This window comes from Columba livia, chromosome Z (assembly GCF_036013475.1).
Source record: "Columba livia isolate bColLiv1 breed racing homer chromosome Z, bColLiv1.pat.W.v2, whole genome shotgun sequence".
Classification (NCBI taxonomy): domain Eukaryota; kingdom Metazoa; phylum Chordata; class Aves; order Columbiformes; family Columbidae; genus Columba; species Columba livia.
Window position 1 is genome coordinate 28,570,008 of NC_088642.1, and position 19,476 is coordinate 28,589,483.

The window sequence follows — 19,476 nt, forward strand, 5'->3', positions numbered from 1 at the left end:
ACTGTGGGCTGAATGAATTTCAGTGTGAATGCAATTTGTAGCCTGTAATATGACTTTGTTTTTATTGTGGGTAAGAAGGTTGTAAATGAGATGACTCTCCTTTTAGCTGTCAGGACCTAGGCAAGGCCTTTAGTGTTTAACTAAAAAGAGCAGCTGAGGTAAATATAGCTATTTTTCAAATCTGTTTTATTCATGAAAAATATTATTGATCATTTAAAAAAACAATATACAGGCCTCTTTAAAGTACTTTATACAGTAGTGATAGGTGCTTGGTTCAACTCCACTGAAGCTGATGATCATCAATCCTTTATTCAGGACATTTGTTCGAAAATTGTGAGCTTGTTTCGCAAACAGAATAGCTGAAACTACCTAAAATAAAGGATATCTGCTTTGCTAATTGGTTACTGAACTACATTTACCAGCCAGAGGGACCTCATGTGAAGCTAAATCTATATTTGCTCTGGATTGCACAATATAAATATTTATTTTTATCTACTATCTGAATTCATAGAATCATAGAATGGTTTGAGTTGGAAGAGACCTTAAATGTCTTCTAGTTCAACCCCCCTGACATTGGCAGGGAAACTTTCAGATAGATCAGGTTGCTTAAAGCCTCATTCAGCCTGGCCTTGAACACTTCCAGGGATGGGGCACCCACAGCCTCTCTGGGCAACCTGTTCCCATGTCTCACCATTCTCACAGTAAAGAGTTTCTTCTTAATATCTAATCTAAATCAACTCTCTTTCTGTTTAAAACAGATACCCCTCGTCCTATTGCTACACTCCCTGATAAACAGTCCCTCCCCATCTTTTCTGTAGGCATGCTTTAGGTACGGAAAGGTCACTATAATGTCTCTCCAGGCTGAGCAACCCCAACTCAACCTGTCCTCACAGGAGAGGTGTTCCATCCCTCTGATCATTTTTGTGGCCTCCTCTGGACCCTCTCCACCAGGTCCATGTCTTTCCTGTACTGAGGGCTACAGAGCTGGACACAGTACTCCAGGTGGGGCCTCACCAGGGCAGAACAGAGGGGCAGAATCACCTCCCTTTAGCTGCATGCTCCTTTTGGTGGAAACCAGGATACAATTGACTTTCTAGGCTTTGAGTGCACATTGCTGGCTCATATTCAGTTTTTCATCCACCAATACCTACAAGACCTTCTCAAGGCTGCTCTCAATCCACTCATTGCCCAGCCTGTATCCATGTTTGCGATTGCCCAGACACAGGTGCAGGACCTTACACTTGGCTTTCATGAGTTTCGCATAAGCCCAACTCTCAAGTCCATCAGGGTCTCTCTGGATGATGTTCCTTCCTTCTAGCATATCAACCACAGCATATAGATTGGTGCTGTCAGTGAACTTACTGACGGTGCACTCAATCCCACTGTCCATGTCACCGATAAAAACATTAAATAATACTGGTCCCAATAAGGATCCCTGAGGGACATCACTCATTCTGGTCTTCACCTGGATATCAAACCATTTTTGGTTTTTGTGTTCACTCATGTTTTCATGTTTACTTTATCCCCTGCAGTGCTCTGTCAAAATCCGAGACACAGGAAAGAATAAAAGGCATCTGGATTTTTGAGGACATCTCCATGCAGTGGTACACTGTACAATCTGGTTAGGCCCTGGAAGAGTCAGCAGGGCATGTAACACTTTGCCTTCTGAACTTTTGAACAGTTTAAAGCATATCAAGAATTTTACTTCTTACTGAACAAGAATTTATTCTATTTTAATTCCATCTTGTTATTAAAAAAAATCTTTCTGTTACAGAACTGGTATGAGTGAGAGATACACTTACATAGAGATATACACATTTCAAATAATTTATTATTTCAATGCCATGTTACCTACTGGTTTCCATTTGTAACCTTTGGTTCTTCTTTTATGCCCAGCTGTTTGTATTTAGAAAGACATTTGTGTGTATGAATATAGATGTTTAGCTTAGTATAGTGATATTTGTTTAAGTATATCATACTGAAAGACAGGAGGCTAATATTTAATTAATTAATGTTTATTTATTAAATTATGATTGATTATACTTTAAATGTAATAAAATGAAATCTCTAGCAAAAGACTGGTAAGTCCCATTTCGCAAACATAACTTAACTGGGAAACCAGAAACTAATCAAAACAGATCATGAAAGGTGTTGGACAAATACCATGAAAAATATGCAAGAAGTTCCATTTAATTAGCAGGATATTGATTTCTGCTGGATTTAAGATGCTGAGCCATGAATGGAAAGAGTGTAACTCAGGCCCAATAAGATGCAATGAAAACATGGACTAGAAAATTAATTTGGTTAGCTTTATGACCTCAGAATCTTTGCCAATACTTTTTTTCTCTATTGCCATGTTTTTTGCACACATGACAAAATCTGAAGGGGTTTTCCTGACACTAAGCCACAAGCTTCATACATTTTAATAAATCATGTAAAATGTAGCTTGTTATTGAACAGTTCCATATATTTTCCTCTGTCTGATTAAACAGGTTTGCATTAGTTTTTGATGGAAAATTGTAAAGTGTAAAGAGTTTCTAAAAAGTGCAGTTTTGCAATTATGATTTACTTTATGGTTAAATTCAATGCCCTTTTTGTTATGCATACAAGTTTTCACCTACAGGTCTTTGGCACTGCATTTGTAATATAAAGGGCCACTTATGCAAACTACATTTAAATCCACTTTAAAGCTACTACTATGAATTAGGTATTATGTCTATTGAGTACATGTATGTATGTGAATCAGACCCTATATCTTGTGATAGTATTCAGAGGCTCAGGAAGTCATTCTTTTGGACAAGCTTAGAATCATAGAATCATTACCATTTGAAGAGACCCTCAGGATCATCGAGTCCAACCATTACCTAACTTAACTATAGCACTAAACCATGTCCCTAAGAATTTCATCTAAACCCCCAGGAGTGACTCAACCACCTCCTTGAGCAGCCTGTTCTAATGCCTGACAACCCTTTCCATGAAGAATTTTTTTCTAATATCCAATCTAAACTTCTCCTGGTGCAACTCGAGGCCATTTCCTCTTGTCTTATAATTTGTTACCTGGGAGAAGAGACCAACATCCTCCATACTACAACCTACTTTCAGAACTTACTTCCTTCTGCATGCAGAATCTTTGTACATAAAAGCAGCTGTCAGATTGAGTTTGCAAATTATTAGTGGACAGAGAAACTGTAAGATCTTCTATCTGTTTAAAATCTGACACATTTCCTTCCTCATTCAAATTATTCTGATTTATAAATGCAGATACTGGAACTGAAGCAGCCAAAAGATATCTAATGCTTGCTGTTCTGGTTTCAGCTGGGATAACTTTCTGCCTAGTAGCTGGTATAGTGCTGTGTTTTGGATTTAGTATGAGAAGAATGTTAATAACACACTGGTGTTTTAGTTGTTCCTAAGCAGTTAAAGACTTTTCAGCTTCTCATACTGGCCTGTCAAGCAGTAGACAGGGAGTACACAAAAGGCTGGGAGGAGACACAGCAGGGATGGTTGACCCCAACTGACTAAAGGGATATTCCACACCATATGATATCATGCTCAGTATGTAAAGCTAGGGGAAGAAGAAGGAAGGAGGGTTGTTCAGAGTGATGGTGTTTGTCTTCCCGACTAATCACCACACATGATGGAGTCCAGCTTTCCTGGAGATGGCTGAACACCTGTCTACCCATGGGAAGTAGTGAATGAATTCTTTATTTTTCTTTACTTCCATGTGTGGCTTTTACTTTATTTGTTAAACTGCCTTTATCTCAAGCCACGAGTTTTCTTACTTTTCCCTTTCTGACTCTCTCCCCGATCCCACTGGTGGAAAGGGAGACATGGGGATGGGGAAGTGAGCGAGCAGCTGTGTGGTGCTTAGTTGCCTCCTGGGGTTAAACCACAACACTTGTTTACTTTTTTGTCAGTGAAAATTAAAACCTGCAAGCTCAATTTTTGAGTCACAGCTAGGTGTGTTTTGTTTTGTCGTTGTGTTTGTTGTTTGTTTTTTTCTTTGTTTTTGGTTTTGTTTTGTTTTGTTTGTTTGTTTGATGAAACATTATGTATAATTCACTGGTTGTGTTAAAATAATTACCATCAACTTTAAATGAAACACCATTCATATCACTGCCTGGGAAATGTGATTCATAGTGAGAGGAACCCCTCTTCTGGTTGAAGCACAGAACACCACTCATGGAAGCACTGAACAGCGAAACATGGAGTTATCCCCAGGCTGTCTCAGTCCTGGGGGGGAGATTTCACTTTCAGGAAGCAATTCATATCCGTTTGTACATCTACTTACTCCCACTGATTATAAGAGTGCTCTAAAGAGCCTTGACAAAATAGGTATCTACATCCCAGATGTCTAAAGCAAGTAAGAAAAGTGCCATCTAAGAAGTCTGCTGTTACATGTAAAGCTCCCACCTCCTACCCCCTAATTTGTCTGCAAGAAGAACACACAGTATACTGTAGCATACTTGGATGGTGTTGAAATCAAGTATGCCATTGACATTTATTAGCTTCTTTCAACAGTTTCCAAAAGGGATTCATGTGGATATATTGAATGAAACAAACCATATTTTGATCATCAACTTCCACATATTTACATTGAAAATCACTGCAAATTTTAAGGCTACCATGGTCACTGTTGCTTCTAAGAATTTGAACTTTTGATTCCTGTGCTGCTTCACTTCTCAAGTTTCTTACTTTTTTGCTAATGTATTCTCTCCCAAATTTATGCCTCAGGGTCAATACTTAAAACAGTAAATGGAAGAATTTTGCTCTTGCTATTTTAGTAACTTGGCTTCACCAAGTCCCTTTTTATCTTTCCCTTGTCTTTTTAGCCATATCTTGTGCAGTTGTTCCCTTTTGCTACACTTCTGCTTTCTGTGATCGTGCCTTTCCGCAGTTAGAGTCTTACTGAAGATACTTCTAAGAAGCTTAGCAACATAAACTCTCTGTCTAAAGTGTCTGTATCTGGTTTAGGATTGTCATAGTTTAGTGACACTGTGCCTTTCAGTCAGCTAGTTTGTTACACTGGTGATCAGGTCTCACTGAGACAGCCAGCTGTGCCATCTGGATGAGATGATGGGGTTCTACCTGTCTGCTGTGTTGTTCTGAATAATCCAGAACACTACCTCATAGAACAGCGTGACCAGCAGGATTTCTTAGCAGGAATGATCCACACAAGCTACACTTCAAACATTCCCCAGAAGAATTCAAAAAGCTTAGTAGCGTCTGAAAGGGTTTTCAGGTCTTTTTGTGTAGATCAAGAAAAGTGTTTGTAACGTATATTCCTTTTTGGCATAGTACTGTAGTGCAACATGTTTTACTAGGATTTTATATGCCCCAAGAAAGCACCTATGCATACTTCTGTGCTTATGTGATGAAATTCGTTGCTATGGAAATATCAAAACCAGTCTATGACTAAGAATGGGCAAACCTGTTCAGACAAAATAGTATCCAGTCTCAATCTCCATTCAACAACCAAAATGAATTGTAGCTATTTTCATGCTTTATAGAAACTTATTATCTTTCCTGTATCATTAAAATGTTTTAGCCACTTACATCCAGCGCATGTAGGCCCCAGCTCACCCAATTCAGTACATAATTTGGGCACAGCAACTCCAGCAGCAACTCTGAGAAATCAGATTAAACTAAATTAGATTAAACTATTCTTACTATTCTTTGCCTTCTCTTGCTTGAATTTCTTGGCACAGAAGCATTTTCCAGATTACTTGCAGCACTGACTGCACATCCTTCCTTCTAAATTGTAGAACTTCAGATGATTTATTGCTTCTGATGTGTACAGTGCACTCTCAGGATTAACTGATTGGAAACCTTCAGACTGGGGAGAATGTAAAAAGTGCAACATTATCTTGTAGCAGAGTGTGTCTTGAGTCCTATTGTCTGAGCAGCTGCTTCTCCTGCTGGAGAAGAGCAGCTGACCTCAGGCAAAAAACGGTGGGAGAGCAGTTAAGGTAGGATCACTGCGTGCTCAGCTCACATGCATGAATAGCTTCTCTTCTGGATATCACCTTTTCTTTTTACTGTCAGAGATTTTACTGTGCTATAGGCTTTCTAAAGCTAGTCCCTTGGAACCAAAGAAACAGCCCTATTTTCCAGTATCTCCATCTGCAGTTAAGATAGCAGACTTCTGGATGACTGCATTGTATGAGACAAATCCCACAATTAAAAATAGGTGTAACATCTATCAATAACTGAATTGTCTCATGGAGAGCAATTTTAAACCATCAACCAAAATTATCCTTTAAATTAATACATTTACAAAGGATTATGATTATAATTGATCTGAGTATTTATCTGCCTCCCCTTCCTATTTATTTAATTACCATGGATTCAAGTATGATGACAGAGCATTCGTAATTAAGGATGCGTTTTTATTTATAGGATAGATTTAAATATTTAACCCTCTGTTTCCTGATGAACCCTACACACAAATGATGAGATTACAAGATAAGTTCCTAGGAAAATAACATTGTACGGGACTGACAAGATTAGGTCTTTTAGAGGGAAATATGGATATTTTGTGAGGCTAGATGAAAAAAAACCTACCAATGCTAACACATTCCAGAGCGTAAAGACAGAAAGTATTGATCATGACAAAGCCACACTTCTCTCCGCAAAAGTGCTGAAGTACCATTTCTTCCTTGAGTTACAAAGCTATTATATAATTAAAAGAGCTATTTTGAAAATTCTGGAAACATTAAGATTTTGGTTTAAATGATAAACTGTCTGTTTAATAAGTGTCTGTATGCTTTAATCAAAGAGGCAAAGCAAATGCTTTTTCTTTCTGCCAATGCAACATAGAGAATGTAACTACTTGGAAAATTACACAGTGTAAGAACACATGGATTAAAATGACTTAAAAAATACGAGGTCAAACAAAGTATGTTCCCATAAAGATATGAAAGACACAGTTGCCATAATAATAACTAAAATGCCGCAGGGTAAAATTTTCAAAAGCACTCATATAGCTTACAATGCCGGTCCTGTTTTCAAGCTAATGTTTCTTTAGAAATAATAGTGTATTTTACAAATGAATTATTTTTCTCTTACACACCTACAAATATTATAGAATTTACTGTCCTAAATCAGAAAAGTCAGTTTAGAAAATTTCTTCTCATTTCCTGAGGGCTTGTAATAGAAAGACTTCACCTCACTATAGCTACAGAACTCCATGACTATCTACTACATTTCATTGCAAAAAGTTACTAATGAAGCTAATCAAGACATGGTCACACGCTGGTATATAAGGAAAAAAATGGGAAAGAACTTGAATTAAAACCAGTATAATAAGACAGAAATCAGAACGCTAACATGATACAACACCAAAAGTCACCAATTAGAGTCACCACATGACTCAAATCCTCTTTAATGATACAGATATAAGGATATGAAACAACATAAGGTTATTATTATAAAACGCAGGTCTCAGTGAGACTTTTTATAAATCAGTATTAAGTTCAGAAACCTGTGACAGAGGAATTTTAGTGATATTAGTTCTTCTTACCTGTTATAGTTGCTTTGTTAATGGATGGTTGGTTACACATTGGTGATCGTCTGTTTAAAAGGAAAAAAAAAAGTTATAGGCCTGAGAAACTCACAGATGACTGAATCACCGAACAATACAATATAGAAAACACATTTCCTCAGAAAATTATTTGGGACTGGAATACCCTGACATTGCCAAAGAAGAAGTTCATTTAGAACAGATATTTCTTTCTATTGTAGAAGGGAATTCACAACTGACCCTGAAACCTCTCTGCAGACTGAGAACTTCAAGAGAAGAATGTTTTAGGAACTTACAAATGCATTAAAAACCTACTGAATCATTCCTAGAGCTTATACATAGCTTGAAGTTTGATTTATACACATAGTTATCACTATGCTAACAGGGCTTACAATTTCCATGATCTCTGATCTGAAAGATTTTTAAAATTATTTTTCACACATTATTTTGCATATACCTTTCACAATAATCTTCAGGTCAAACAGTTCAGTGGACTGTTTTTGCCCATTGAAGAAAGCTAGAAATTGCTGGACTGACACGGCTGCACAGGGAAGTGTGGACAACTACAAGCAGGGGCCACACAGGATCTGCATATTCCAACCAAGGGGGCTAGAAATATATCTTACTGGCACTGCATATGCAATGGTAGGCAGCTGTCTTTGGAATGCTAATTACTTCTAAGTTCTAGAGACGTATATTTGCACATTTTGGGTGAGGGAAATTACTCCACTACAAAATTTGCCAGTGTAACTAACGTTAATGTTAACTGTGACGCGGTAACACGATTGGAGAAAGATCATATTTATAATCATGACCTACTGTGGATAAGTGGGATGCCATTATCTTGGATGAGTTAGGCAGAGTTCTAGGTTCAGATCATGCCAGCAGCTCACAATGAGTGTAGCTGTCTGCTCACTTTGATTCATTTGCAAGACTCAGATTCTGCCTCAGTGATCATCTTTGAATGATCTTTGACATATGACTAATTTATTGAAAACCAAATGCATTGCAAAACACCACTCCAAGTTTATGCAAAGACAGCAATGCAAGAGCAATTAGTAGGCAAGGGGGCTGTTGTATCAGAGATTAATAAACTCATTACTCATCCACATGTTTTATGCAGGTTTGGTGGAACAGACTGAAATCCGTAACATCTAATTGTTTTTCTTAGTTTACATTTAAAAACTACCATTCTGAAAATCCGGTGGCCAAAAATTGACACTCACTTGCTGGGTGCCCGATCTTGTAAATTGGTTAATGCAGCAAAGTTATTCCGTACAGTACGCAGGCTGGCCAGCACCTGGAACAGACAAAATGGTTTCAGTCTAAATTTCTGCACAGGTGAGACTGATTTATCTCCACTCCACTGTACTGAAAGAAAAAGGAAAAGAAATTGCAAAACAACCATACAAGGTTTCCAGTGTTAGTTTGTCCGAAGTATTTGACTGTTATTTAACAATAACGTGCCTGTAATACAAGGGCAATAGTTTATTTCTTTTTTTTTTCTTTTTTCTTTTTTTTTTTTTTTCTTAAACAACTCATTATTTGTTTAAAGGCAGACGTACTTGAAGAGGAGGAAAGTTTTTCACAGAATGCTACTTAGTTCTTTAAAATGACCATAAAAGCATTTGTGTTTGGAACATAATAGCCCATTGAAGCCTAATACTTCATGCGTTAGACATGATTACAGATTTTTCCATTTGTGCTTCAGCCCCCACAAACCTCAAAGAACAAAGGGAATGAGATTGTCTAGACTGCCAGGAAAAATAAAAGTGGCTGCTTTAAGGGGTGCGGTTGATTTGGGGATGTGGCAGAGAAGGCCAGAGTAAGAGGAAGGTATCATCTGAGCAACGTCTTTGGCTCTTACAAGCTTTGCACATTGGGAAAGATGACATAAATTAACTACTTATTTTCTGAACCTAATTTCAGGCAAGACAGCAGCTAATGGAGGCAGTAGAAGTGTGTCTTCTTGTTATAACTGGTGTAGGCACTCTCTTCTGAAGGCATTTGGTTAAACACAAGTGTTGTACCGTGTAAGGATAATAAGAGGCACCTCTCTGAGTAGGGAGAGGCAGTTCAGCTGACTTCAGAGAGGAACCACGAGTCATTTGGAACCAAAGAGGGAATGGGAGGAGACAGACACTAATCACTGGTGTGTCTTTGCAGGAATTGCCCATTGTTGTCTCTCAGCCTCAGCTAGGCTGGTTCCCTGGTGAACCTGTCCTTGGGAAAACAGAGGTGAAAATGAGAATTTGGGTTCCAGAGGTCCAAGTCAAGAAGGGAAAAGAAATGTACAGGGCCAGTTGTGAGTGGAGGCTAAATAGCCTGTCTGGACCCATGCTCGGGTCCCTGAAGACCTACAAGGGAGTCTCTCTATCGTGCTCATCACTATGCACATTGACTAAATATTTCCATTGTCTGAAATTATTAATCTCTCCTTTTTTCAGGAAATAGAGGCTTGAATGTTTGGTTTATATGTCCTTCTATTTGTTCTTCTGGCAGGTGAGATCACTTTTGTAGGTCCAGGGGTGAACTGTTCAGCATCCGTCCAGCATCCCAGCTGCTTTAGCAAATAAGCACATATTTTGAAAGTTTCTGCAAGTGCAAGGCATCTTCACATACATAGCAATGAATGTGAAAGTGTCAGCAAAAACATTGGCTACAGTGGAGCTAAACAACTTTATTTTTTCTATAAAGGCATTAATATTTATAAGTCTATTATATTATAAGTACTTAAAACAATTAAATTTTTCATTGCAATTTGCTTTAAGTGACAGTTTCTCTATCCACAGAGATTCCACTTGTGCTTAATGTTTCTAGAGTTAGATTTGTAAGCAAAAAGCAACAGTCCCCTGCAAACCTCTTAAGGTTTAATCCTTAAGTAAATAATACTGTTTTCAAAATCAAGTTATATACAAAAATTTGCAAGTGAATTAAAACCTTCTTGATGATAAAAATAACTACAGAATTGGTCCTTAAATTTCAAATCACTCGAACTATTTCATTTTGAAAAGAGAAATTCTAAAAAATATTACAGCACTTGCTGTATATGACAATATAGGGAAGTGCAACTAATAATATCATTGTGATAGACTATTTTAATCTTAACTTACAAAATTCCATTTTGGTAAAAATAGTAAATTATCTTGTCCTAGGGTTATATTCTATGTGGGGAACACAGCATGCCACCCTGCTTCCAGTTAACAAATGCAGCCACACTGCCATGGTGATGTGCTGAATAGTAACTGAAATTCTAAAATTGGAACTATTACCATGAGGTGGCTCATAATCAGATGAAACAAGCCTGATCAACTGAAGAATATACAGACAATTTGAAATAACTGGAACATGTGTTCCTCATGCCATGATATACTACCACCAGGAAGCCCTGGATGGATTAAAATGGTGCTCTGGCTGTTTGCAAGACAAAATGCAGCTACATGATGAAACATTGCTCTAGGAAGACATTACAAGGGTGGCCTGTCTGATGTATAGACATTGTACGGTCATGTGGGATCCAATTTGTGAAGTCCTGAGTGAGGTCCTAGACTGCTAACGTAACTCAGAGGGGTGGGCCCTGTGCTTGGCTACAGATGCAGTCTGTAGGCAGGCCCCATTGGGAAATGGGATTTTGCATATTCAAATCATTTTTAGATAATGGCTACGTTTTTCCTAAGAGTCTAATCAGATGTCACTTCCCCTCTATTAGGCACACTCTCTCAACTGCATCTCAATTGCCCTTGTGTCAGGGAATATGACGTGATAACTCACCCTTGTGAGTGCTCTTTCTCCTGTTCAGTGCAAATGAAAACAGGTTGATTTAAACCACTGCTAACAGGGTTTTGCACTGAATTACTAAAAGCTCTCAAATAGTCCATTAGGGAACCTTGGTGCAAGTAGCAACAACATTCAGCTGTTCCTGCTTTAATTGCTGCAGCATGTCCATCAACACCAACAGGAATATGAAACCACTGTTAAAACAAACAGGGTGTTTTTTCCCAGGAAAAAAATATCTATAAATGGGATGTAATATTTTCTGTTTTTCTAGGCATACTATAACCTGTTTTATTTATGTGGTGTAATTTGTAACAAAAATTCAGATGACAATGAACATGAAATCAACTATTGTAGATATTATTGGATTGCTTGACCACCATATATTTTGCGTGTTTTCTGTCCCCTAGAGTTAGAGTTTTGATGTTTCCTGAGGAACTAAAACCAGAAGTGGTTTTACTTATTTTTCCTCTTGTTTTTCCTGTAATCTTTTCCATTCTTGTTGAAGTATATTTGAGAGATCTCGAAGTACTTTTAGAAAAGGCCCTGGCTTAATAGTTTATCTACTAATAAAAGATGAAGGTATCTTTCATATTAAAGATTTGATAAGACAGTGTTTTAAAAACACTGTATCTGTTTAAAATATAATTAAATCTAAAATAACCTATTAAATTAATATTGTTTTGACAACTGATCATTAGACCAAAGCAACCTGCATATTCAGACTGAGGTTTGACATATTCTTTTTTTGAGACTGCCCTGTGACTCAACCTTTCCCTTTTCATACACCTTCAATCACACATGGGTTCTAGATTTCTTTTCCCCCCTGTAGTTATACTGAGTTAATTTTCACTTCTATTATAGAGCAAAATCTATCATGAGTTCAAGGAATATAAATGTTAAATTTTCATACCTAACAAGATAGGTATATTGCTAACAACTGTGGGGTTTTGATCTAAATTATATAGAATGTTGAGTTTATATTCTATTTCAGAAAACAGAATCTGAATTGAACAAACAAACAAACAAATAAGTAGAGATGGTTTTCTAAAGGAACATTAGTATTCTGGGTAAAACTTGCATCTACAAATTACCTTGTATTGAAAGCATAAAAGACGTTCAAATGGAGAAATTGTAATTATAAAGAGCAGGAGAATAACAGAGAGCACAGATTTGTCTTCATCATGACTGCTACAGTACTTAAAAAGACATCAGTCGAAGGTGTTCATTGTGTTGTTGCACTGCAACATTTCAGATAATCAATATAAGATAATCAATATAAGATAAGCACTAGAAAAGAGAGATACAGATAACAGAGTGAAGGTTTATGACTTTCTGTTTAGATATTATTCTGCTGCTTCAAGCAACCATAACTTATATAATATTAACAAAGGAAAACAACTGGCTTGGCATTTGGCCTTTAAGTTGAAAGATCATGTGAGAAATATTGCAAAATTGTGCCTACCTGAGCAAATGGTGTTACAATCAAGTCATCTCCATGTCTGAAAAAAAGAGCAGAGTTGTAAGTTAGGTATTACAGAAAACTTATCTCACTGCTGTAACAGAAACAAAATCAGGTTTTACGATGCACTGTAGGTAACTCCAGTTTTATTCTTCACTTGTTACTCACTAGCACTGCTTTACATATCCTTTGAAAAGTAAATATCAACTTAGTTATTGCCCAACTACCTGGCATGTCTATAGGATGGTTGATGAACCAGCTGGTTTCTGTGCTGCAGACTTGCGCAGGTGATCGACCACCCAGGATCATCTGCAGAGATTTCATCCCGAAGAATGGAGGTGAAAATACCAAAAGTGACCCCACTGAGGTTTACCAGCAGGTTTGTGAGCACTGGACAGGTAACTGCAGATGGCTGGGAAGCACCTTGCAGACAAACAAAAACCTAGTAAAACTTTCAAACTGAGTCACAGCTCTATAGCTATAGGGGGTGTGACCGAGTGTGTGCTGTTGCTGTGGTAATCTCACCCACATCATGGGGTGCTGGGATGATGCACTGCCAAGGAGAAGGAAGGGAAGAAGGAAATAGGGGTTCCCTCGCTTTAGCACCAAAAGCTGACACTTGAAATGTTTTCAAAAAAATAGTGCCTTGTAAATACAAGATGAAGGGCTGTTGATCTGAAGAGTAGCACCTGTAGCAGTGAGGATATGGAGTCAGACCTCTCCAGGGGACCATGGAGATAAGGAAAACATGGAGTTTTTAGTTATCATATCCAGTATATGGCAGCAATCAAGATGAAAAGAAGTTTTCCAAAGACAAAAATCCAATATGACTCTGTTTTTAATTTCCCTGTATTTTCCTGCAATGAATTTATTGTGATTAGCTACAAGTTGCAGCTTTCAGCAGAAATTACCATTGGTTTAATGTATTTTAGTATTATTTAAGTGTAAGCACAAAATACGAATATTTAACAATGGATTTCAAGTCCACAAAAATCTAATCAGAAAAAGTATTTCTGAAAGTGGAGAAATATGATTTCATCATTCTTATAATTTATGTACTGCCCACAAGACAGTAATGTTTTTGCAGGTGTTGCAAGACCTAATAAAAAAGCAGTAAGCACAACCGGAGAGCCTGTAAGAATGAAACAAACTTCACCAGTCTTCAAAATTATCATAATGCTTAATATCCACATAGCTGTTTTCTTTACCACCCCTTTATTCCTGTTAGTTGTAATAAAAAAAACGGGGGTTTGCAGACTCTGTGGAAGAAGTCTGAACTTTTAGCAGCATCTTGGCAGGAGTGGTTGGAATAAGGTGTTGTGTCAGGTGAAACCACAGTCCTAGCCTGGCTGGAAAGCATTTAAACCTGATCCTCACACCCAGCCAGATGAAACATGGCACTGTGGAAGAAACATGGAGGCTTTAATTGTCCAATGAACCCAAATCAAATCAATTATTACAGACATTGTCAAGCAGCCCAGAGCATTAATAACGCAGGTAATGACCAGCTGGGTTTAGTACCTCTTCATGTTTTTGTTGGGTCATGAAAATATCAGGAAATGCCCTAGACTATCATTTCTGAATCAGAATTGCTTAATGAGTATTTTTACTGTTTGCATATAGCTAATCCATTTTCTGTTCTGTTTTGACACTTGAAAGATGCACAGTTCGGTAGACAGGGAATCCTGCATTATTAGTCATCTGAATGATTTCTGCAAAGATGGAAGAGCCCAGAGCTTCAAGTAAATTATTTGCCAGTCTTCCTCAAGCCTCCCCACTTTATCTGTTTCTCAGGTACTTTAGGCAAAAGAAGCAAACAAAAGGTTGAGCAAATTCTTAGCAATAGGTGTGTTTTCTAAGCAACCAGAGTTTGCACAGACAAGATGTAAAATTGATATGTAGCCCCTCTGGCTGCTTTTTTTTTTTTTTTTTTTACTGATCTAGTTTAATTCCCACATTTAGAATTATGAAGAAGCGGAATCCTGGAGATGAAAAGTTTTACAAATAGCAGTAGCACTGGACAAGAACAAAAGAATTAAATTGTTGCCACCTCCAAATAAGGCAGATAGAGTAGAGCTAATTCTTTCAAGCACCACAGCTATCTGTCAATGGCAAACACTCTGAATGCCCAACGTATGACACAAATTCACAAAATATCCAAGAGTGCTTCAAATTCCCAGGCAACTGTTACAATATAGTTTTTAGCTGTCAAAGTGCAGATTGGCAAAAACAGGAAAATAGGATGGTCCTTTTTCTAACCATCTCCTGTGGGCTTCCCTACTGGAAGTGGTACTTTCTTGCTCTTCCTCCCATTCAGTGCCCCTGTTTGTCACCCCTTGAATGCTGATGCACTTTTAAGAGGCAACAGATATATGTTTCTGGGATTTCTGCTCAGAAGGTTCCCTTTTTCTTTTCTATAAAATAGCATTACCACCCTCCTCCAATTTTCAAACGTCATTCTTCTTGATCTCTTGCTGGACTGCATTTCATTGGAGAACACTGATAAAATAGTGTAGCTTGTTATTTTCTAGAGAAGGTATTACAAAGTATTAATTTTATGCACTGAAATCAACTCAGGATTTAATTTTCACTTTTCAAATGTTCCTTGTGTCAGAAGCAACAATTCCAGAAATTATCATTATTTTTAGTGAAAATGTGATACTGAAAGTACAGATATCCACAACTTTCACAAAGCAATTTAGCATAGACCAGACCCACTTGAACAGTAAAGCAATTGCATAGTGTGGTGCATGATCTGTAATTCACATTGGGCCAGGCAATCTGTAAAAGGTGAGAGTGCTCAAAAAGCAAGCAGGTGAGTCTAAAGCAGCTGTGGCTTTTCTTTTATATAAAAGAGCAAGAACATATGATTCAATCAAAGTGTCATCGATCCACAGTGTACTGGGGTGTGGTAAACACTACAATGTATGATTATTCTGCTGTTTTCAGATGATACAGAAGCTGATACACGATTCTGTCTGGATTCTGGACAGAATAGTGCCACACATCTATATACAGAAGCAAGGAGAGGGAGTGTAAAACCCGTGCAATATATCATAAGCTTCTAAATATAGACAGAACTGTTAACCTTTAAGGTCAGAAGAAATTGTTCACATCAGTGTTAGACTCTGTTAACTAGAATCCCTGGCATACTTATTCATGCCTTCATTTTTCAAAGGGAAGACAGATTTGAAAGCAGAATAATTTTAACAGAGCAGAATAATTTTAACAGAATAATTTTAACAAATTTAAAATGATCAAATCTACCACCACCAAAAAAAGACTGCTAAAGCACACAGCAGTCCACATGAGATGTATTGCTGCTGCATAAAACACAGGCCAGATTTCCATTAGCAGGCCAAAGGTTATATAATGCATCACAAGTTATTTACCATGTCAAAGTGATACAGCTCAGCCTTCTGCAAATTTTCTGGGTTTTCATTCTTAACCTTTCCTGTAGGACATACTTGAACTTACCCCATAAAACCTATCATGGTACCCACCCTGCAGAAGAGATTAAAGGCTAAGCTAAATCAGAAGTTAGATGAACATCTTCATCTGACTGTTACCAAATAAAAAGTACAAAAATTTTGTTTCCTTTCTCAAGACTGGCATTAATTTGTCTCTTCTACCCCAATGAAAGGACAGTAATTAATTTTGCCGCCACTAAAAAAAGAACTTAGAGATGCATGCATGGGCAGGCAAAGAAACAGAGAGGAAGATTAACACAAGGATAGACAGGGTGACTGCATAACGTTTATTTCTCAATTAGGTTGAGATAATTTAATATAATAATCTACTAAGAGGAGTAGCTAGAGAGACACTCTTCAGACCTGCTAGGATAGAGTTAAAAAGGAGAGGATGTTTTTTTAATGTGGTCAGAAAAAGTCAAGACATCCATGAAGAAGAAGAGAGTCACAGACCTTTGAGACCACCAGAAATGTGAGTGTACTCTTACCAGTGTGGATCTTTGCAGGGAAAGTCTTGAGTAGGTTTTGTCTCTGTAGAGACCACAGTAAACTCAGATTAAGTCTTTCTAGTCATACATGAAGAATATTAAATGAGTGATCTTGAGGACTCATATTAACAAACTAAGCACACACGACTGGAATGTGGTCATGAATGGCTGTGTCCTTCTCAGGAAAGACAGGCCAGCAACGCGAGGTGGTGGAGTTGCTCTTTACGTGAGAGAGCAACTACAATGTATTGAGCACTGTCCAGAGGTGGATGAGGAGCAAGCTGAGAGTCTGTGGGTGAGAATTAAGGGGCAGGCTGGCAGGGGTGATACTGTTATGTGTGTCTATTACAGGCCACCCTGTAATAGACAGGGATGAGGAAGCTGATGAGGCCTTCTACAGACAGCTGACAGCACCCTCACAATCACAGGTCCTGGTTGTTGTGGGAGATTTTAACTACCCTGATGTTTGCTGGAAGGACTACTCAGCCAGACAGCCACAGTCCAGGAGGTTCCTCCAGTGCATTGATGATAATAACTTCCTGATGCAAACGGTGGAGAAGCCAACTAGGAGAGGAGTCCTGATGGATCTCATCTGCACTAACAAGCGGGGTCTGGTTGAAGTGATAAAGATTGAGGGCTGCCTTAGTTGCAGTGACCATGAAATGGTGGAGTTCAGGATCTCATGTGGCAGGAACAGAATAGCAAGCAGAATTGCAATCCTGGACTTCAACAGGGCAAACTTGGGCCTTTTCAAGTATTTGTTAGGGGAAATCCTATGGGCAAGGCTGCTTGTAGGTGAAGGGGCCAAAGATAGTTGGTTAGTGTTCAGGGATTGTTCTTACCAAGCTCAGGATCAGAGCATCCTGACATGCTGGAAGTCAAGGAAGGGAGTCAGGAGACCTGTTTGGGGAACTGCTGGGCAAACGCAAGTGGAAGAGGAGAGTTTACAGATCATGGAAGGAGGGGCTGGCCACTTCGGAAGAATACAACGCTGTTGTCAGAGGATGTAGGGAGGCAATTAGGAAAGCTAAAGCCTCCTTATAATTAAACGTGGTGAGAGGGGTCAAGGACAACAGAAAGAGCTTCTTCAAATATACCGCAGATAAAACTAACACTTAAGGCAATGTAGGCCCACTGATGAATGAGGTAGGTGCTATGGTGACAGAAGATACAGCGAAGGCAGAGTTACTGAATGCCTTCTTTCTCACTGTCTACTCTGCCGGAGGCTGTCCTGAGAAGCCCCGCACCCCTGAGGCCCCAGAGGGAGTCAGGACAATGGAGGAGTTTGCCTTAGTTGATGAGGACTGGGTTAAGGACCAGTTAAGCAATCTGGACATCTATAAATCCATAGGTCCTGACAGGATGCACAGGAGCTGGCTGAGGTCATTGCTAGGCCACTCTCCATCATCTTTAGTAAGTTGTGGGGAATGGGAGAGGTGCCTGAGGACTGGAGGAAAGCAAATGTCACTCCAGTCTTCAAAAAGGGCAAGAAGGAGGACCTGGGTAACTATAGACTGGTCAGCATCTCCTCTGTCCCTGGGAAGGTGATGGAACAACTTATCCTTTCTCCCATCTCAAGGCATATCAAGGATAAGAGGGTCACTAGGAGCAGTCAACATGGCTTCACCAAGGGAAAGTCACGCTTGACCTACGTCATGGCCTTTTATGAGGACATAACGAGGTGGATAGATGATGGCATAGCGGTGGATGTGGTCTACCTTGATTTCAGTAACGCATTTGACATGGTCTCCCACAGCATCGTCACTGCTAAACTGAGGGAGTGCGGTCTGGACGATTGGGTAGTGAGGTGGGCTGTGAACTGTCTGAAAGGAAGAAGCCAGAGAGTTGTGATCAATGGGGCAGAGTCTAGTTGGAGGGCTGTATCTAGTGGAGTCCCTCCCGGGTCAGTACTGCGGCCAGTACTATTCAATATATTCATCAACGACTTGGAAGAGGGACTGGAGTGTGCTGTCAGCAAGTTTGCTGATGATACCAAGCTGGAAGGAGTGGCTGACACGCCAGAAGACTGTGCTGCCATCCAGCGGGACCTGGACAGGCTGGAGAGTTGGGCACGGAGAAATTTGATGAAATATAACGGGAAAGTGTAGTCTTGCATCCAGGCAGGAACAACCCCAGGATCCAGTGTAAACTGGGGAACAACCTATTGGAGAGCAGCGTAGGGGAAAGGGACCTGGGGGTCCTGGTAGACAGCAGGATGACCATGAGCCAGCACTGTGCCCTTGTGGCCAGGAAGGCCTATGGCATCCTGGGGCGTATTAGAAGGGGGATGGTTAGTAGGTCAAGAGAGGTTCTCCTTCCCTTCTACTCTGCCCTGGTGTGACCGCACGTGGAATATTGTGTCCAGTTCTGGGCCCCTCAGTTCAAGAAGGACAGGGAACTGCTGGAGAGGGTCCAGCGTAGGGCAACCAAGATGATTAAGGGAGTGGAGCACCTCCCTTATGAAGAAAGGCTGAGGGAGCTGGGGCTCTTTAGTTTGGAGAAGAGGAGACTAAGGGGGGACCTCATTAATGTTTATAAATATATAAAGGGTGAGTGCCATGAGGATGGAGCCAGGCTCTTCTCGGTGGCCAACAATGATAGGACAAGGGGTAATGGGATCAAGCTGGAGCACAAGAGGTTCCGCTTAAATTTGAGAAAAAACTTCTTCTCAGTGAGGGTGACAGAGCACTGGAACAGGCTGCCCAGGGAGGTTGTGGAGTCTCCTTCTCTGCAGACATTCAAAACCCACCTGGACATGTT

At 39.2% G+C, this 19,476-nt stretch overlaps 1 protein-coding gene across 4 annotated transcripts in view; it reads right to left on the minus strand.

Moving 5' to 3' along the window:
• PDE4D (phosphodiesterase 4D) overlaps positions 1-19,476 on the minus strand; it is a 600,515-nt gene that overhangs the window by 86,308 nt on the left and 494,731 nt on the right. For all 4 annotated transcript variants that reach the window (XM_065045251.1, XM_065045250.1, XM_065045252.1 and 1 more), the window contains 3 exons: positions 12,762-12,798; positions 8,749-8,822; positions 7,523-7,572 (listed from right to left, as the gene is read on the minus strand). In XM_065045251.1, the coding sequence (XP_064901323.1) occupies positions 7,523-7,572; positions 8,749-8,822; positions 12,762-12,798 (161 nt within the window). The remainder of the gene's footprint in view (positions 1-7,522; positions 7,573-8,748; positions 8,823-12,761; positions 12,799-19,476) is intronic.